General features: G+C 40.1%; 2 protein-coding genes across 13 annotated transcripts in view; both read left to right on the top strand.

Annotated features, from left to right (window-relative positions):
* The window catches only part of PANK1 (pantothenate kinase 1), a 35,817-nt gene extending 28,304 nt beyond the window's left edge, over positions 1-7,513 (top strand). For all 6 annotated transcript variants that reach the window (XM_027672488.1, XM_027672483.1, XM_027672487.1 and 3 more), the window contains 4 exons: positions 69-245; positions 638-761; positions 5,264-5,389; positions 6,021-7,513. In XM_027672488.1, the coding sequence (XP_027528289.1) occupies positions 69-245; positions 638-761; positions 5,264-5,389; positions 6,021-6,080 (487 nt within the window). In that variant the 3' untranslated portion in view covers positions 6,081-7,513. The remainder of the gene's footprint in view (positions 1-68; positions 246-637; positions 762-5,263; positions 5,390-6,020) is intronic.
* A 9,665-nt stretch (positions 7,514-17,178) lies between these two features.
* SLC16A12 (solute carrier family 16 member 12) overlaps positions 17,179-21,453 on the top strand; it is a 43,463-nt gene continuing 39,188 nt past the window's right edge. For 2 of the 7 annotated variants that reach the window (XM_027672474.1, XM_027672475.1), the window contains exon 1: positions 17,401-18,092. The gene's annotated coding sequence lies outside the window, so the exon portion shown is untranslated. Of the gene's footprint in view, positions 18,093-18,212; positions 18,289-18,453; positions 20,268-21,281; positions 21,304-21,453 lie in introns of those variants that run through there. The other 5 variants (XM_027672476.1, XM_027672477.1, XM_027672480.1 and 2 more) reach the window with 5 other exon arrangements.

The raw sequence follows: 21,453 nt of genomic DNA on the forward strand, positions 1-21,453 counted from the left end.
TGGGGGTCTGAAGAGTTGTGGTAAAAGCTGGTTCAAGCTGCTGGTCTGAAGGGACTGTGCTTTTCTAGTCTTGGAGGAGGAACGTTCCTGGGCCTGTGCTGTCTGCTCACTGGCTGCGAGACGTTTGAAGAAGCGCTAGAAATGGCTGCAAAAGGAGACAGCACCAATGTGGATAAGCTGGTGAAAGATATTTATGGAGGAGACTATGAGCGGTTTGGCCTTCAGGGGTCTGCTGTAGCATCCAGGTATGTGTTAAGTGAGCTGTTTTTAAGGAGTCCCTTGGGAAACTTCCTGTGCATGCACTTCCTGAGTGCATAATCCCTGGACTATGTACTAAGTCCATGTGGTTATGTCACTCGATGTATCATGGAGTTTGTCCTTAGATCTCTCACTTACTCTTTTTTTTTTATGGGTATAAACAATGCTTGACATATTTTCCTTCCATTTAAATTACAATTATTTTAGAAGTGTCCTTACTCATTGTTCTACCTTTCTAATGAGATCACTTTTCACATTTCAAATCTGTCACTAATCAATGGATATCAAGTCTAAGCCAAGCTTATTAAATTACAAAATTTTAAGGGCTTTTAGCACTCCTAAATGTCTCATATTAAAAGATATCATCTTCCTTACACAGCTTTGGTCATATGATGAGTAAAGAAAAGAGAGATTCCATCAGTAAAGAGGACTTGGCCAGAGCTACTTTGGTCACCATCACCAACAACATAGGTTCTATTGCTCGCATGTGTGCACTGAATGAGGTAAGTTATTTACCATGAGCTTAAAACCTTTAGAAACAACACAGTGCTGGCATAGTAAGTGTGTAACTGGCCTTTGTAAATATACATATATTTAATGTGTTGTGTATGCTTTGATGCAAAGTGAAAGGTACTTTGAGCTTCAAAGGTAGGCAAGAGGGGAGAAAAGTTAACTGTAAAAATCTCCTTGAAGCATTGAGCTTCAGCCTAGGGCTATTCAGTTGCTCTCAAGCTGTAATACATAGATATTAACACCTTTGTAATAAAAATTATTACTCTCAATTACCTTGTAGTTATTAACAGGTTTTACTATACCATGACAAATTTTATTTTGAATACTGTTTTGCTTGGATTGTTTGCGTAGCGTGGCGAGTTCAAATTGTGTATTGTGTTAAATGTTTTGATAGTTATAGGAACCATTGCATTAGGTCAGAAAGAAGAAAAATACACTTGAGGCATTATCCTGCCTCTAACTCCTGTCAGATGCTTGTTACATTCTTTTATTTAGGCATGCTAAATATGGATGGATTGTTCCATTCATACACCTTTCCAACTTCTAGCAGTTAAAAAAACCCAACAAACCCACACACAAAAACCTCACCAAAAAACGAAATGATTAGACCCTTGTTTATATCTGCAGATTGCATCCTTTACTATTATGTGGTAACTAATCTCTTTTATCTGCTCTGAATGAATTTATATAATTTTTTTAATATACAGGTCTTTTAGCTGGACAGCACTCTGTCAGTAGAAGAATTGCTTCTTTTTTTATATTTTTAATCATCAGCACATCCACAGAGCCCAAAAAAACCCCAATAAAACAAAACCAAGAAATGTACCAAACTGCCATCCGTTTACTTTATGGGGTCCCATCTAGCTTTTGGCTTTATGAGAAATAGGAAATAATTAATCACTAGTGCTTTTGGTGGGTGTGGGTTTTGATTTTATTTTTTAATAAATTTTTGCCACATCTCCCTTATGCTCTTTCCAAGACAGAAGGTCCTAATACTTAATCTCCTTTCTTATGGAAGACACTATCTCTTGCTTTCACTGTTTCGTTATGTGTTTTTAATCTTCTTATGGTTCTAATTTTAGGACTGAATGGTCAGATCTTCATGTGGTATTCAGAGTGTTGTTGCTTAATGAATTTGTGATGGCATGTTGATAAATTTTGTGTTCTGATTTCCTTTACTAACAGCTCTTAATATTTCATTTTTGTGAGCATGGAACTCAATTTTAAGGAACCATCCACTGTCCCTCCACAGTCTTGTCTTAAAGTAGCTAATTTGGAGCCTATCATTGAATTCTCAAGTGTTTCTGTTTTACCCCCTTTCATTTGTGTAATTTTATTTTTTTAATTTAAACTTCATCTACCACTTTTTCTTTAGTCATTGGGCATAAGTCTCTTCAGCATTGCTATGCTGTTAATTTTTTATTCTCTTTTGACTAACTTTGTATGCCAATTATGTTTGTTGTTCATTGCTCTCTAGACCACTTTTAAAATATGTTGAACAGCACAAGTTTTAGTGTATGCCCCTATCAAATGCCACTGATAACCTTCTTTCATTGTGAAAAGTGGCTTCAGACATATATATGTGTGTGTATGAGTGGTTTTGGGGGTGTTTTTGGCAATTTGACTCTTTCAGTCAAGATGATTCTCTTTCAGTGTTCTCTTTGCTTTCAGCTTCTTTACAGTGTTGCCTTGTGGCATGGAGTTCAAGCAGCATTGTACAGGGCTATCAAAGCATGGAGAGTTGCAGCAGGGAGCCACATGCGATGCTTTCAGAGGAGGAAATAGGCTACTAATGAAACTAATGCTTCTGAATCATCATGAAAAAGTTCCTAACATCTTTGTTTTGTGGGCAGGCTTACTTAAAAACTGGACATGATCCATAGAATTTTGTGGAGGAATGTGGATTGATGTGTTAAGTATTCTTCATTTCACAGTGTCAAAGTAGAATTTATCCAACACTTGAACTAAATTATTTTGTAGTTTTAGAGAATGAAAACTTATTTTAGTAGCTTTACATACTATTGAAAAGAAAAATCAGACATGCAGTATCATTGCAAGTAACCTGATCTTCACATAGTTTGTTCTTGGGGAAAAAAAACTAATGCTATCATTCTGCTAAATAATCTAGACACCTAAATGCCTTTGGGAGATGTGGCTGACTTACAGCAAGCTTGATGAATGAAATCCCCAAATAAGAGCTTAAAAACAGTTGAATATGACATTCTTTTATGGAGCTTGTATGTATTAGATTAGGGTTATGGTGAAGTTCACTTTTAGGTTGACAGAATCAATTTATGCCCTGAAGCATGAGTTTTGATAAGTTTTTCCCAATGATTGCAGCTTTAATATTGTGTTGAAAATGACTTGCATATGTGCAGGAAAAAATGAGGCTGGGGAATAAATGAAATATTCTGTCTGAAGAACTTCAAAGCAAATTTGCTTGCGCAAAGTTGGCAGTGGGGTAGAAAAATTCCATAGTCTGGAACCATTTGGCTACACATCATTTGAAGTGGTCTGTCCTAGGCACGGCAGAACTGCATAAAGGAAACCAATGCCCTGGTTTATACTTTTCTTACTAGCAGAACATGTAAGTTGCATCTGAACAAGCCTTCTTGCAAAAGTATGTGTGGGGTTTCTTATTGCATTATTGATATAGATTTCCCTATTCAATTATATTGGCAAATATGTGAATACACTACATTGAAGCTATATTGTAGCTTTCTACTGCAGGGTATTTGAACAATTCAATGAGACCCACAGAGTGCAAGAGTGCATGTCTTTTCTAGGATGTTGTAATTTGATTAGCTTAAGTAAGCATGTCATCTCCATTTCTTCATCAGTTTAAGACTTCTGTCTTTCAGCTTTGAAAGCTTCAGCAGTGGACACAATTTAAAAGTAAATTGACAAGACTCCCTTAAGAGATAAAAGTAGCATTTCTTCATTTTCCAACTCCTGAAAAATGCTGGGTTTTTAGTTCAATTCAAAAAATCCAGGAAACTTTGTATCATTAATACAATTTTTAATCTTGTCAAGGAATTTTGGAAAATAAAATTGATATTAAATTTTCATGTTGATATACTCTGCTATTCTAGTAGATATGACCAGTATTTTTAGATTCAAATTTTACAGCAATGTTTATGCTCTGTGTTAGGTACTGTTTGTTTCAATTTCTGGTAACAGTAGCTTTGTGTTTGTATACAGAAAAGAATAATATGAATGTGAAACTGAAATGTAGATTCTAATCATTTTGATGGTAATGCATTATAGGAAATTAATTAGTTGCATGTCCCTCCTTTATCAGAAATTACTTCAGAGACAAAACTGCCTTATCAAAGGATGCAAGGTGCTCTTGGCTATGTTCAATAGCAGTCTTTTGAAATTTAAGATGTTCTTATTTTCAGCCATAAATTCAACAAAGTCAGTGTTGATGTGTTTGATTGGTATTGAGGGCAATCAGATACGTAACTCAGTCATTGACAAATGATAAATGAGTTACTGCATCTGGGTACCTCGCTCTCCAACCCTGAATATTCTAGTGAGAATGTTCTCTGTGGGATGTCACGTGCACAGTGCTGGACATGATAGAACTGTGGTCTGTAGCAAAGGAATTGCCACAGAGCCAAGTGTTGGGCTTTACAGAGCTGTATGAGTGTAGAGAGGTAACCCTTGGTAATTCTAGCCCCTGTGCAAAGGTTTTCTGGTAATTTTCTACAGAGGACTCTTGAAGATCCTTTTCTAGGGTACTTCAGGGTTCCTGTAAAAGCTTCTGTCTCCAGAATTTGGCCTCCTACTGAATGTTTTATACCAATTCTAGTGAATGGTGAACATCATGGTACACCAATGCAAAATGCAAGTGCATTTTTGTGCATAACAGGCAGAACTGGGCTTGGTGAAATAGTTGTTATGGGCATTGTTTAAACACCAGCCAGAACCATTGCTTACTGCAGTGATGTACGTACAGGAAAGGATAGCCCATGGCTTTCTCACTGGCAGCTTAGTGCTGATGATTCAAAAATCTTAATGTCCTGAATGAAAACTGAGTTCAAGTGAGTTTTGAAACAAAGGAATGCTATACGTATCAAGTATTATGTCAGCCACATTTCACTTGCTTTTTGAAAATGGAACCACAGTCCAGATAATAGGTAATGAAAGATGCTTCTTCCTGTCACTAATGTAATTCTTCTCAGATACCCTTCAGAGGTTCTCCATCTGGATTTAATAATCATAGTGATCTCTGGAAAGTTGCTTCATTTAACATGCAGGGGGCAAAGATGTCTTCAGTGCAGCCATATGCAATTAAACATCTCTTGCAACATCTCTACTTAGCAGTCAGTAATTGTAATTATTTTTTGACTTTTCAGTCTGGAGAATTTAAATGTAACCCAAAATTCCCATTTCACTTTATAGTAGAGGCAGAGGTACGTGTTGAATGAGGCAAATAATTTAGCTGAATATAATTTTTCTGGTCTGTTTTTCAATTTCAATTTTACAGAACATTGACAAAGTGGTATTTGTTGGCAACTTTCTCAGAATTAATATGATTTCTATGAAGGTGCTAGCATATGCTATGGATTATTGGTCCAAGGGACAGCTGAAAGCTCTGTTTTTGGAACATGAGGTAAGGAAATACATGTTGAACTTTTATTTGTAAGTACAAAGATCTTGTTCTTTATTTGTTAAAAGGGGAGAATTTCAGTGCTATTGCTTTGAAGTGAATGCACAAGCTAAGTTCTGCATAAATGCAATTTAGTTTACAAATTCACTTGAAAATACTGCTTGTTAACTTCTTGGCTTGATCGCTAATCTTGTGGTACATGTTGTTAACCATTGCCTGTCTCTGATTTTTGCTCTCTGACCCTGGTACCAACAATGTTCATACCATGGGCTGCTGTATAAACCTCAAGTATAATTAATTTTTGTAAGCATAATTTTGAGGTGACTACTAGATGGATGGGTTCATAATGGAAACTGCCCTGCCTCAATATAGCATCATTATAATGGTTCTGTAATTTCTTTTTGACAATTTTGGAGAACTGTGTAAGATTTTTTTCAGTATCAGGCCCTTTCTTGTACCTAAAGAAGATCTTATTAAATCATAATCAGATGGAGCAAATACTTGGCACAGCAGGGCTGATCTTATAAAAAAGATCTTTTAATTGCCTTAACAGAACTGAAGACTTTACATGTTCATGCTTATGTCTTATTTTGGAATTTGATTGGTTTTGGTTTGCTTTTTCCTTTGTTCAAAGGGTTATTTTGGAGCTGTTGGTGCTCTTCTAGAATTGCTTAAAATGACAGATGATCAGTGATGAAGCTGTCTGAAGAGATTCCTACTGCAGATGCTGCTGGATAAGAGTGAAAGCCACTACAAGGATGGAAACAAAGCCATTATGGTAGTTCTACCTGCTGGATTTGTAAATAATTTAAAATCCTTTTAGCTAATCTTTAACTTCTGGGTTTTGACCTTATACTTCAGAATTCATACTGGGAATTATGAGGATTTTTTTTCTGTACACTGTATTTTTTAGAGGAAAAAAATGTGCAAAGTGGCCAAACATACAGATTTTATGGATTTATTTTAAAAAACGGATACTGTTTAATGTAGGACCTGTGATATGAGGCATCTGCTTTTCTTCTGGGGTTTACTGATTAGTGTGGTAATTTTAACTTCATTTAGTAATCACTCTAGGAGATTTTTTAATCTTATTTTCATGACGTTTCATGATTTCTTCTTGGTTTCAAATGAAACTACAAAGATGATGCATTTTACTGTGAAAACTAGTAATTTTTTTGCCTTTCCTTTCCTCATTAGACGAGACACTTTTTTATTTAACATCCCCCTGCTCCCCCAAAATATAAATTTACAAGCCTTCTGTGGCTAAATGTGTCTCTTGGCAGGACTATGAGAAGGCTTGGCAGGGGTAGGGGGTTTAAGATTGTATTTTTTGGTAGTCATGAATTGCAACAGGAACAGACTGCCAACTGGTTTTGCAGGACTAATTTTTCTCTATAATAAAAATCTTAGACAAGATTTGAATTAAAATTTTAATTGTTGAATTGACACTAAAATGAAATCCTGTTTCTGTTGAAAAGCTCTGATCTGAAGAGTTCTGTAGTAGAGATGTTATTTATATGGTACATACTTAAAGGGAGATTGTTTTCATTTATTTTTCTGTAGTCTGCAAGTTTTAACTTGTTCTTAATTGAAAACAACTGATAACTACAATATTCAAAGCCCAGTTACTAAAATTAGAAAAGTACGGACTAATGTATTTTCTGCTTTTAAGTTAATGTGAACTTTCCCTCCAGGGCACTAAAATTTGAATGTTCACTCCAGTGCAGTATTTTCTACCTTTTTTGATTTGTGGACCTCTCTAGATTTTTTTTTTTGAAGTTGAATTGAGACCCCTTTGAAATCTATGTACTTAGGTTGCTGCAGAGCATATATAAACTTGCTTTTCTTAGACACCTTGACGACTCACAAATGAGAGGCTGAAGAACAGTTCATAAATTATTTTGTCTTGCAAGACTGTATATGATGTCACATAATGTAAAGGATCATCAGAGGGACAGTATAAAATTCAGACACATGTATTATCCAGTATATTTTTGGAAGGGGGTTTATTTCACTTTTCTAAGTCATTCTTTCCCATATCTCCCAAATGCTGAAAAAAGGTGATATTAACTGAAGTGTTAACTTGTCTAATGGAAATAAAGACCACTACTGTTTTGACAGTTTTAATGTATCTGTGGAATTCATTTCTCGAAAGCAGTGATGTGAAATATATAACACTTTTTTTATGACACATATGACTAGTTATTTCCATGATATTTTTTTGGTTCTTGACATGTTTTTACTCTTAATTATATTGCTTTAGCCTTTGAAGCCTTTTGCCTACTTGAAGTTGACTTTAAAGACTGTAAACCAAAAGATGAGACAATATATTAGCATGTTGTAGTTGATATTTCCTATAATATCAAGCTTGAGATAAGTGAGGATAGTTCTGCTCAGTGCCTCTATTTTTTTAATAAAGAAAAGAAAACCTTCATTAAGCTTATTTGCTAAGTTTTGGCTGCAAATAAAGATTAATTTGGACATTGTTTCATTTTTTTTAAGAAAGACTTCAGAATGTTAAGAGGTAACTGCACTTCTTATGGTAAACGGTAGAGGGAAACATGACATCAACGATGTAAATATGCTTGGTTGGTTTGTTTCAGAGAAGGATCCCATCTTTTTCTCCCTGATCTATTTTTGAAGGGAATTTGATATCAGAATATCTGTCACATAGGTGTTCTTGCATTCTTAGCATTTAGAATTATGTGAAGGAAGAATATAATGTTAAGTAAACAAATGTGAAATAGCAGTTCTATTAGGATTAAAATCCTCTACCCAAAAAAACCCCACACAAAAAAATGCTAGCAAGCCATCCAGGAAGATATATAAGGACTATGAAGATGCACAGATTGAGGCTGTGTGGTTAAAGAAGAAAAGCACAGTCCTGGTAGCCCTGAAGTTAGCTGTAAGGTTCCAGGGACTGTCAGGTAAATTGATCACAGCAGTTCTAAGAAAAGCACAAAATAAAACTTTAACTTGAAAGTGCTGATTTAAAATTTAAAATGCTTAATATGTGAATTGCTGTCGTTAAAAGAACGGGAGAAAATGCTTTGAATTATATACTATGCAAATGAGTATACTTGGTTGGGAAAAAGATTAGCAAACTAAATTAATAGGATAGAGAGTTGTCTGAAGTAGGAGAACCTAGAGGAACATGTTAGTTCAGTTCTTCCTTTCCTGAGGGAGAAAAGCCTACTGCAAAACTTATTTCTTTGTTGCCTCGAAATCTACAGCTGACTCCTTTTTTCTCTGTCCCTACCAGCACCATCATGAATCTGCTAGTACCGTAACTTGCTTGTTTACCTTCAAACTGTGCCTTCCTCCACTTATCCCAAGTTTTGTTTTCCCCCTCCATAAGTAAGGTAATGGAGGAATGACGGGGAGGTTGGTTTCTAGCACTGTTACAGTATTTTTGCCATATGGGAGCACTTTGGGCAGTTCTAAAAGCATTGCTGTTGTCTTGAACTTTTCTGATTGTGTTTGGTATCCAGTTGCTGTCTACAGTCATCTCCTGGGAGGGTTCTTTGACTCTCTTCATCATCCAGAGGTATCTAAACACTCTGAAAACAGTCTTGCTCAACTACAGAAATGAACTTCTAGTATAACTGGTACAAACTGGAAATTTGTGCAAGCAAAGCTCAATTGCAGCACTATCAACAAGTATCATTGAGAACCTAGAAAAACCCAGATCCTTAGATCTCTTTTGTTTTGGGAATGGTGATAGTGAAGAAGCAGACTTCCCTAAGGGAGATCAGTGAGTTTGCAGATTTTGTGTGTATTGAAAATACTTGTTTTGGTATAAATTGATGAGACCTCTTAACAAGCCAGGCTTTGTATTAATCAGCTTCTCTTTCTGAAACATGGTAAGGTAATTATTAAGGTAAGTTGGAGCAGAGTGAGTGGGACTATTTCCTCTCAGTTCTGATGGTTTGTGCTAAGATCTGCTTCTTTAGGACTTGACCATTTGTTGTTCTTGAATCACATGCTACTCTCCTCATTCCCCACCGCCACTGCAACCCCCAAATTTTTAATGGTTTTGACAAAAAGTCTAATTATGTCCCAATAGGAAGAAGGGTCTGTGTTTCAAAGTAAAGTGCTTGGACTAAAGTGTTGGGGGAAAGTCCCTAATGCTGGCTGAAGAGTGAGGAACAACTAAGAGTATTTACTTGATCAGATTTATTAGAGAAGGGTAGCATGGGGTGCATGGGGGCAGTACAAGAATCTGACTTCTAGGGCAAGTGGGGTGCTTGCAGTGCATTCCAACCTCAGCAAAGCTGTCCTGGTGTTTCACTGTTATCAGCACTTCTGTTCCCATTAGACTGTCACAAGATACTTGCAAGTGATTTTTGGCAGGACACAGCAGATCTTTAGAGAGGGGAGAACCATATGGGGTTGAACTGATGACAAAGTAAACATACATGATTGTTTCCATTTGGATGAGGAGTTCTACTGGGATCTCTTTTTAAAGTACAAGGTGTCTTTGAATTTGGGAATAAATGAAATAGAGGCTATGAAAAAGATCTCAGTCCATTTTGTGTCTTGCTACCTCTTGGCACCTGAAAGATAGAGAACATCAGATCTCTAGGATGTCCTGGAAAATAAATGCTTGTTTAAACATAAAAACTGAATCCAGTTTCTGATTCTTTAAGATTTACTGGTGCTAATTGCAACTTTGCATGATTATTCGTGTGTTTGGAGAAAAAGAGATGTAGAGACTGTGCAAGAAGAGAGTTCTTCAAACCTCCCCTACCACCTCCTCCCCCACCCCCCCAAAAAAAGGCAGAAAAAGAAGCAAAGTAAAAATCGTGGTCTGATTGTAAAAGTTTGGAGAACATGTTAGGAGCCTTGGGAATTGAGATTTGCCTCAAACAAGGGGTACTGGCGCTGGGAGAGGTGGAAGGGACATTAGTAAGAAAAGCTGAGACTCCCAAAAGGGGAAGGTACTGAGCCCAGGAAAGGGACAAAGCAGCAGCATCTTTGGAAGTTTCTGGGGTGACATGAACGAGGTGGGAAGGGCCCTGCAGGGTGAGTAATTACCGAGCTCTTTGTTAGTGCAGCCTGTGAGAGAATGGTGGTGCAGGTGGGGAGGCCAGGTGATTTGACAGAATGGCGGGAGGTGCCCTAATTCAGAGGGTGAAGGAAGGTGGGTCGTTGTGAGCTAGAGCATTGAATGGCTACTACTTGGCTGGAGCACCCCTGGAGTACCCAACAACCTGTCCTGAAGCATTAAGTCTTCTACTAAGATGCAGATGTTCTCTAGTGTGGGCAATAAGCCTGGTCTAAAACATTGCTTGTTTCGGCATGTGAGACACACAGCAGGGGATGTACTGGCCTCCAAATGATAGAGATTTTTTTCTTCTTTTACATCAAAACCAGTGCTATGACATTGGCAGAAGCACAGCTCTTTTCTGCTGGCCTCCAGCAGTTTGTTCTGTTGTGCAGAGCTGTGCAAAGTGGCTGGTAGTGGCAGGGGGTTCAGCAGCCTCCTGCAGTGTCCCCCAAGCTGCTCACAAACCTCAGGGTGATGCAGCCACTGATCACGCCTGGGCAGAGTTCTTTGGTCCTGCCTAGTTTATTTCTAAACAACGTGTTGCAACTATGAAGCACCAAGTTAAAGGTATGATTTAAGGCAATGAAGGAGGACAAACAGCCTGAAATGGCATCATGTTGCACTTGTTTTTAAGTGGTTTTGCTTATTTTGTTGTGATGATCAGGGCACTTCCACCCTCAGGTTTCCAAGCTGACAACTTCACCATTTTCCAGGTTTTTGGATGGGTGACCCATCCATCTCTTTTTCCTAAAAGTCTGGGCGAATCTGGGCATTTGGAACAAATCAGAAGTAGCCCTTTAACAAGTGCTGATGTACCAAAGCAGCCTTGGCAATGCGTGTACGGAGTTGAGTTTACCGCTGAGATCTCCATTTATACCCATCCATGAGGATGTAGCCTCAGCTAACCATGTTACCACTTTCTCACGTAATATGTAAACTTTATTTTTTCCAAGTGGCATGCTTTTTTTGTTTAAAATATTTTGTGAGAGGAGCTTTCCCTTGTGAAGGAATACACATTCTCTGCTGCATGGAAAGAATCAAGGAACAATGGCTTAGAGCAAGACAGAGTCCATCACAGACACTGTTTTGATAATGCAGATTGTCACAACAGAGACATCAGTGCTTCAAGCAACAAGATGGTATGGCTGCTGGTATGCTGTGACTTGGGTGGGTGTTTGGTTTTTTTTTGTTCAGGGGTTTTGTTTTGCATTCGTATGTTAGCAAGTTGCACAAAAATAAAACAGCTGGTCTCATCTTGTAGGGGTTTCTGATGCAGATGCTAGGTTGGATGTGTGTGTCAGTAAGGATGAGGAAATTAATGCCTCAAGCCCATAGGAAAGACACGCTGATCAAAATGTTCTTTCCTACAAGCTTTCATAACAGCTGCATCAGTTGGGAGACTGCAATTGAAATATTGTCGTGTAAGTCAGTAAATGATTACCAACTGGCAAATGTAACACTGAGTTAGGATAGCAGTATTGTTATCTACTGTGCTGAATCTGCCCCCTTTGTCCTCCCACTGGCATTATCCCATCGATATCCTGATGGTCAGCAGGAGGCAACGGAAGCAGCACAGTAAATGTGGTCCATTAACATCTGTTTTGTGAAGTGCAACAGTGTAATATGGACAAGGCAACTAAAGCCATGAGAGGCTTCACCTGGACATTGAAATAAAAACTTATTTTATTGGAATTGATTTGAACAGTGAGAATGCTCTCCTGTGTTTGAAAATTATTCTTACTCTTTTTATGGTTTTAAAAATGAACTGTTAAATAATGCATATTAATTAAAAAAACCCCTAAGTGAACAAATTAATTTATCATTTTTAAAGCTGGCTGGCTAAATGAATCACAGAATTCTGAATGTAATTAAAAAAAAATTTAGTTCCTTTTAGTGGAATTGTTTTGTTTTTAGAGCAACTTCACCCCTATTGCTATTTGAATAAGTAAACAAAAACATGCTGTTCCTATGTCCTAAGCATGCTGTTACCCAGCTAGCTTTCAGCATATTGCACTTGGCTCCAAAAGGCTGCACACAAAAAAATCCAGAAATATTTGCAGGATAAGCCAAAAACACTCCCAGAATTTCCCCATGTTTGTCACAGTGTTTTAGCTTAAAAAGTAAGTTATCTATCCTCTTCGAATGTAGGAGGTTTGAAGACTTCTCTCCAGCAGATTTGCCTGTGCAGCATGGCAGCTCCTTTTGCATCACTAGCTTGCCTCTTGGAAGGGGGAAAAGCAATGCAAGGGAAACTAAAGCTGCTTCCTGCTGATGGCTGCTGGTTGACTCATAACCCACTTCACACTACATTTGTTCTTTTACAGGTAGGGCAGAAAACATTCAGGAACATTTGAAAAATAAACAAGCTTTAATAAAATATCACTCATACTTGAATCAGGAATCTGTCAATAAAGAAACCAGTTTCTGTCACCTGTCATAAAGTTAGCAGCATTAGTCTTAGAGCAATTAAATGGTAGATAATACCATTCTACGTTTCCTTACTATTTTCAATTTCAAGCCTTGAGCAGGTAAGAAGAGGCTTCAAGCCTTTGTGCAGACATGTATTCATCCCCCAAGAGTAGGGCAGGGTGCCTTTACTTAGGCTACCTGAAAGCAGGCTTGGGTGAATGCATGTGCACAGGAGGCCTCGCATGCTTTGCAGGCCCATGGCTGAATCTCCACACCTTGTACAGCATTTGGGTGGTTTTACAGCAGGAGAGCCTGGGGAGAAGGTGGGTTAGTTGGTTTGTGCTGACCTGCTTGCCCTTGAAGGGGTGATGCATCAAACACTCTCATACCAAATGCTGTCAGTGGCACAAAGAGGGGCCATGCTCTGATGCTGTTTTTCCCACCTACCAGCATCACCAGCCTGATTTCAGCTCCTGCCCCTCCTGAAGGCAATGTGGTGCCTGTGTGGGTGAGCACAGCTGCAAGCCAGCCTGCACCCATGGTCCTCTGGGCACCCCATGGCTCCTGACAGAAGCCTGACTCACAAATGTACTTCTCATGTCATACTAAACATGTCTTGCCATACTAAAAAGGCCGCTGAAACCCATGAAGCACCGTGCTCAGATACTGCCCTATGGGAAGAGAAAACCAAACTCTTGCAGTATCAGATACCAAAACGCAAGGCCATGTATAATCATTGTAATATTTACCAAAATATCTTGCTATGCAGAGCAAGTTTCTGCTGTACTTTTAGCTTGCTCTGGTTTAGGCTTCTGTCTGTACATGCTTAACTTGGAGAGAAAAAAGCAAATGAATGGGGGAAAAAAACCACCTTGCACAAGCACAGGATGAAAAAAAAATTATCTGTAAGATTTTGTGTTGCATAAGTGCCCCTGGAAATAATCTGGTACATCTCCAAATAAAACAGAAATCTTTTATGCTTGTAAGTTTCTGTGTGGAATGACAGTAGTTTCTGTGTTTGTTAACTCTGTAAATGTTTGCTGTAGATACTATCAATGGCAGTATTTTATTTAAAGAAGTGTATTAAAGTTTAAAGCAAAGAAACTCCTCCCCCAGCCTGCGAACACAACAACTACAACAACTAGGTAGTAAAAACTGAATTGAAAGTAGTCTTAGGTGTTAAGCTGTGCGTTTTACAGGTGAGCTGGAACAAAAACAAGCCCAGGGGCACAGCATACCCTGGGTTGGATGAGGAGCTCTCACTGAAAGCCTCAGCAGCCAGCAAAAACCAGCCAGAGTTTTGTCTGAGGTACAGCCAGTTATTGCCAAATGACTGGTTTTCTGTGTTGTGGAGGTGTGAAGACTTGGTGGTGGCTCACCATCTTCTTTTACTTGGTATCATGTGCTGGTATGGAGAACAGGATAAAGATCCCCTGCACTGCCCTCAGGTTTTGATCCCCAATTCAGCCGTCTTTAGCTTGTTCATTTCCTCAAGAGTTGGTACCGGCAAGATGATGAGCAGGATAAGCTGCTAACACCATCTCTTCTGCAGAGCACAGTAAGCCTCATCATCCAGAAGGAAGAATAAAAACCTAATGCTGTGAAAAGTTGCAGAACCATGGAAATGGTTAGGTCTCCTCAGACTAGAACAACATTATAGCCTATATTTAGTGTCAGATTCCTCTTTGGACTAAAGTAGCCCAAACTTCTGGTCCACAGTCAAGTGAACATGGAAGAGACTGGAATGGCTGTGCAAAGGCTTGCTTCCAAGTACAACTAATTCAAATTTATTATTCCCGTGCTGTGAAAAATTCCAACATCTACTTAAGTTTTTCTTCTGATGGGAAATTCCAAAATGTCTAAATTTCATTTCACTTTTTCCACCAAAAAAAAGCCTGCTAGCAGGAAGCCTAGCAGGTTGCCAAAAGCAAGTCATTTGACATACAAAGTTTTTTTAAAGCTCCTGTCCAGCCAAAAGTTTGTTAAACCATGTTTCCATAGGACAATTGTAGTGACGAATCTTTGTTTTCCAGTGAAACATTGTTGCACTGGCTAGCTGGAGTGCAGATCTTTGTAAAATACATGCATTTAAATGTGTCTAAAAAGTTTACTGTATGTGCTTGGACCAAGGACTTCAGTGTCATGCCAGAAGAGATACCCCAGATTAACAGCAGCGAGGCAGGAGGTTTGAAATGTGGAAGCTTGTAATTACTAAAAGGAGACAAATTGTCCTCTTGTTCAACTAATATTAAGTATTGATCTGCCTAATCAAGAAAGAGAGGGTACTTCTGCCAAAATTTCCAAAGATTCTGAAATATGATGCACTCAATAGGTTGAAAGACATACCCACATCTAGTTTTGAGTGTCATTAGAAACTGGCTAATTTTAAAAGCATTTTTTGGTCTGATGCCATATGATGGTCTTATGTTCCAGGAATTGCTAGTGTCCATGAAAAAGTGAGGAGGCCATGGAATAATAATTTTCTATCCCAGGTTACATATATGACTTATACAACCACATATTTTAAGGATTTCATCACAGTCTCTTGATCCCTTTCTGAAGCCTTTTATGTCAGTAAGAAGCAGAGCTTTCCTTCACCTCCAGAAAGAAGCCTTTGCTCACAAGTGGTGGGTACTTTACCTTCTCCCCTTAGAGTCAGCAATATTTGGACTGTAGCTGCAGAGGGGTGATTGAGGGAACCATAGGGACTATAGTTTCTCCTATTTTTGGCTTCATTTCCAGAAATGCCACGGAACCTCTGTTCCCTTGGCTATAGGATGCCAAAGGTTGTAGATCCAAATATTAGTGACCAGATCTGGAAATGTTGCTCTGAGCATGCCATTACAGCATACCCCTGTACTTTGGCTGGCTGTAACAGGGAGATGGGAGAAGAGGGCAGTGGAATGAGGGTAATGAGGTTTTCAGTTTACAACAGATATTTGTATATAAAGGTTCAACTTAATACATTGTGTAGGAAGGCCATTCATCAACTGTACCATGGCACCTAACCATCCTCCAAACTGTAAAAACACTTATTTTACCTATTAAATTCCATAGTATTATACTTTGTTTATTTTTGTGTTCTGCAAAGTGTAAAAGAGTGCAAAAGTATTACTCTTGTTTGCATAGGAAACAAACCAAAACAAGTCCTTTCCTGACTGTGTTTTCTTTGCCTGGTCAGGCACTCCAGGTGAGGGCATGTGCTCCTTTCATATCTTGATTCCAGCACTTCTAAAGAAAGCAACATGCATAGTCCTGCAACTTTGGAGGGACTGAGGCCACTACAGGTGAGTCCTATTCTGTTGCTTGTCAAACGGCTAAATGGAGCCATGCAATGGGTCATTTATCTAGTGTCAGCAGCTGCAACTTGCATGAGATAAAGCTGTTCTAGCAGTGACAAAAGGAAGCCTGTCACGAATGTGTAAAACATTCATGTAACCCCAAACCTTGTATTTCTATTACCGTTAGAGTGTTGCTCCAAGAACCAAATGAAGTCATGAATGTTGTTTTGGCGATATCTAGCTTAGGATACTTCAGTGCTTAAAATTAATTGATATAAAAATTAAACAGCACAAAAGCGTTTTAAAGTTGTTGTAGTGCCAACGGCAGCTCTGCAGGGTGTGAGTGGTGTTACTGCGTCTCTGCATATCCCGGGTATGTCAAATACAGATGGTTCTGTGGCACTATGGCGATGTCCTTTCCACACCACAGAGACACATTACCTGTTGTTGACCCGGATGTCAAAATGTCAGCAGCCAACGAAGATAACCACCATCATTCCCACTGCTGATGGGGAGTTGTCATTGAGATGCTGCCAACCAGACTTGCAGAGGAAGTTTGCTGCGATGTTGAGATCCCCAATCACTTGACCAGTAGCTCAATGCACATGTTCAGAGCTATTATCTTGCAGCATTACACAGTTCAAATAAAGTGCATTACAACTATGTTAGCAGTGTATTTTGACAAAATCTTTCAACATGAAGCATAGTTTAATCCAGGTAAGATTAAAAATCTTTCCAAAATATTAAAAAAAAAATATAAAAAAGAGGGGAAAAAATAAAAAACTCACAGAGAAAGTAAGAGATGCGCTTTTTTTCTCATTCAAGGACAAGCTTTTGTTACCCGCACAGATAGTAGGGAAAAGTAGCTCCTTTTCTCTCGAGCTGCTGTGAGCCGCCACGCTGCAGGAGGGGGTGTACTGCTAGGGAAGATGTGCACAGGTGGTGTGGGTTGCCCAGTGTTTAGCTTCATCCCATCGTGTGCAGAAAAAGGTGAAGAAGCATCAGTCTCTCCTAGCTGTCTTGTGCGGCTGGCTGTACTACATAGAGTAGCTCTGTCATCTGGAAAGGGAAGCCTTTTTCAATTAATAATCCACCCCAAAGCTGCCACGCTTACTGAAATCATGTATGTTCCCTTACCTTGAAGGATTTTGAACTTATCCTGAAGACCAGCATAGCAAATGTCTCCCTGTCACTCTCCAAGTGCTCTGCTTGCACACTCCTGGGAGCTTTGCACTTGCTCTCTATAGCAGCACTGAAAGTCAGCAAGGTCCTGGGGGAACGACGAGAACCAAGCAGCTCTTGTCCAGCAACAGTGTTTGGGAACCGTAAGAAAAAGTTCCAGTTTTATCTTAGTTCTCATGAAAAGTGTCACAGGATGTTTAATGTCCTTTCTGAGGAAAGACCTGCTGTTTTCCAGATCTTGCCTGAAAACACATGCAGCATTCAGCAAGCCACTTAGTTTATCTGTCTTGGATAAACAGAAGGCTGCTGGAATTTGAAACTTGTTCCAACAGTCTAGGGTCCAAATCTCTGTGAGTCCTTCCCCTGGTCTGGGATTTTGAACTGAGTTTGAAAATTTAAAGACTAGCAAGCAATGGCAGCAGGACTCCTAATGGTGTATGGGCGTGCAGGGCTGGTGTATGTGATAGCGGGCCATCCCTATGCTGAAGTTCTGGTGTTTTTTCCACTCTCGAGTGTTGCCTGACTTTGCAACAGGTTAAAAATACCTTATGAAATGCCTGAGAGCACTGATCCACAAATCCCAGTACAGACTTTGCCTCGATGGGGGGGAGGGGGGGAAGCCCTCTTAATGCGATGAAAGCAACCGTGGCATTGGTGAGACGCGCTTTTCGCTTTTCTTATCGGTGAAGGTACCACGAAGGAGGGACTCCGATAGCAGCTTGACGGAGCCGGGCGAGGGGAAGAGCCCTGCCGAGCCCACCGGGGAGAGGAACCGGTGGATCAGGTGGGCTGCCAAGGCGGCCGGGGAAGCTCTGGGGTAGGGGCTGAGCCGAACCCCAGCCCTTCCCTGCCCGCCGCGCTGGGGGCCGCGGTCACCGCCGCGCCGGCACCACCCGCTCCCGCCCCGGGTCCGCGGAGCCACCGCCCCCGCGGGGCAGCGCCGGCGGCCGCGGGGCTCCTGCCGGGGCCGCAGCCTGCAGGTAGGGGCTCTGCGGGGCCGCGGGGCTCGTCCCGGGAAAAGCGAGGAGGGAGACGGGGAGCGACCCCGCGGGGAGCGCGGGCCGGGGGCGCGGAGCGGGGCGGGCAGCGCGGGTGGCAGCGCTCCGGTGGGGCTTCAGCAGGGTCGCTCCCATGCCCTGCCTTGGAACTGCGGAAACATTGGAAAATAAATAAAAATCACTCTAAATGCCACTGTTAAATTAAGAAACTGTATATATGTAGATACATATATATATATAAACTGTTGGTCAGGTGAGATGCTGGTCAGTTAAAGACTAAACAGCATTTCAAGTTGCTGGGGGGGTATGAGGAAACTCAAACATCTTTTATTTCTGTTGCATACAGAATAAATGTACCTGTTCAGAGGCGGGTGTGAGAGGCTGCGCTGTGTCTCGTCGCCGTCTCCGTGCGTGCGGACTCGCGGCTGTCACTGGGATCCCCGTGGCTGTGCGTGTGTGCGAGCGGTTCCCAAAAGAGCTCCAAAAACCCAGGCGCATTGTGCTCAGTGACAGGCTTGAGAGCTGGTCTGTGGCGTTCCCCAGGAATAGTCAGCTGTGGAAGTAGTTAATCACAGTGATCCTTATCCTGAATGGCCTTGATATTTCTTCTGGGATATTAATATAGTTCATTTCCAGGAGAATTCTTAGTCCCTTGTAGGACTTAGCCAGGTGTGCAGTAATAGGCTCAGGCTAAATGGTATTGTTGGCATGTCTTGCAGGAAATTTTGTGTTCACAGGCTAAGTTCAGGGAAACTATCCAATGAAAAAAAAAAGCCCAAAGATACAATGAGTATTATCATTATTTTAGAACTTTCTGATAATTTGCCATTCATTTATTGACCTGTTCAGTTTAATATCTGTAGGAGTAAGTCGTTAATTAGGTATTTGGGATGAATTTGGGCTTGTGTGATTTCTGACTGAAATGATTTCATTAAGTTAACAAGCTGGTCGGGGCAGTGAGTATGTTTGTTGTTGTTAGTCTGCTCCTGCAGTGGCAATGAGGAAACGTTTCCGTTAGTGCTGGGAAACTGGAGGGTAACTTGGAACTTAATGAAGTGAAACAGGATTGCATTTTGCTCAGAGTGATCCTATTATGCCTCAGTTAGGGCCATGTTATTGCTAACCTGAAATCATTAGCTCTTACTGTCTTTTCACATTTGTTTTTTTAGCTATATGTGGGCCACTATGTGTTTTTGTTTTATATTTTTTCAGTTGTATTATTTTTAGTTTTTAGTTTTCCGTCTTTTGCAGCAGTGTAACAGAAGCTCTATTTTAATGGAAGGTTTCTCTGGGTTTAGGGGGTTCCATGTTAATGCCTTTAAAATTCAGTGGTTAACTTCTGCCTTAACCTCAAGCTGGAAAGTGACAATGAAAGATGGTATAGCACAGTGTGTAATTTCATTTTACAAAGTTTTATCAGAATTGATTCTACTGATATGTAAACAGGGGAAACCTCAGGAACTTTCTTTTCCCCCCAGCGTGCACATTCAGTTCAGTTTCAGGCTGTACACTGTTTACCTGACAAGTGGCTTGTCTCCTGACTGATTGTATTTGCTGAGTTGGTTCTTGTCTGAAACTGTGAGGAAGGGGAGTAGGACACCCCCAGGGATCCCTTCCAGATCTGTATTCCCAGGCCAAGGTCCTACAGACCGGGCACAGAGGGGGAAGATTTTTCAGATGTTTTGGTGCAAACACAATTGCTTCCCGAGGGAGAAATTTGGCACGTTTCCTGAGAGAACCGTGCTTGCGTAAGCAGCCCCCTGCCACCCTCTGAGCTGTGCTAGTACAACCATTTGTGGGGCTGGTGGTGAATTGCATTGGGGGAACTGCGGTGGGTTCAAAGGCACCTTTTCTTCCTTTTTATTAATTACTTTTAACTCTGAATTGTCTGACTCTGTGGCTGCTGTGTCAGGGCTGAGAAGGTGGCCTGGAAGGAGGGAACATGTGGCAGGGAGCAGGAGGTAAGGGCTGTTTCTGCCAGCATCACTGCTGCTGAAAGAAGTAATTGCTTATCAAACTGTGGTCAGTGGGAGATGACATATGGTTAAGGCAGTTGCCTGAAAAACATAGCTGAGTGCTCAGATATCTCAATTGTGTGCACATGCAGTTGGCCGTATACATGAACATCTGATTCTATATTTCTGTTGTAATTCTGAGTTTTCACCCAATGATTTTACTTTTGTGATGTATAGCTGTATGTGTAACTTCAGGATACATTCCCTATACTACTCTCTCTTCTAGTATGAGCATTTCAAAAGACTGTTTTTCTGGAAAATAGACCTAGGCATCATAAAGCTATGAGTTTTATTAATCAGATTATATTTACCTGGATAGGTGAATGCCTAAAATTCTAAAGGGGAAGATTAAACCTGGACCCCTAAAAGAGTGCCTCTTGTCCTAAAGAGCATAATTGTCAGCTGTACTGTCTTTTAGATGTACGTAAAATGTTAAATATACTTTTGAATGTAGTGCAGACCTGCTGTGAAATTATGAATGACAGAAATGATTAGGTGAATAGCACTTTTAATTGGTATGGTGAGACTGAGAAGTCAATGGAGTGTAACCTTGCTATAATCTTCATTTTATCATTTTTTCTAAGAGGAAAGGTGTTTCTTGCCAGTAGCCTTATGAGAGCCAAATACATATTTTATAAGCTATATTGTTGCTTTTATTAATTGACATACATTGATGTGACTACGAGCAGTAAAACTGCAAGCTACAGCTTGCCTGCAGGGGGTGGGCTCCTAACCTGCAGTATGGAGAGGTTTGGAAAGGTACAATTTTTAAAAACCAAAATTGTAGACATCCAAACTAATAACTCAGTTTTTCTTCACTGACAATGAAGGTGTTTCCTATTCAGCTTATTGAACTGTGAAGATAGTTTTGTTTTCCTCTCTGGAAGCTGTCTGAACTTGCTGTGACATGGGATGTGGAAGAGCTGTTGCCAATAGGATAGGATAGTATACCGAGTCAGCTGCTCTGGATGAAGATGCACAGGTGAAGACTGTCTTCTACTGGATTGGCTCCTTGTCTCTCTTAGGCTTGTAGGACTCTGGATATATCTACATACAGGGCAAGCTATGATCTTCCAAATATAAAATCTTTGTTGTTCAGGTGCCTTATCCTCCTGTTTTTGGAAGAAGCATT

Source organism: Neopelma chrysocephalum, unplaced genomic scaffold, assembly GCF_003984885.1.
Source record: "Neopelma chrysocephalum unplaced genomic scaffold, ASM398488v2 Primary Assembly neopelma1_97390, whole genome shotgun sequence".
In the NCBI taxonomy this organism is placed as follows: domain Eukaryota; kingdom Metazoa; phylum Chordata; class Aves; order Passeriformes; family Pipridae; genus Neopelma; species Neopelma chrysocephalum.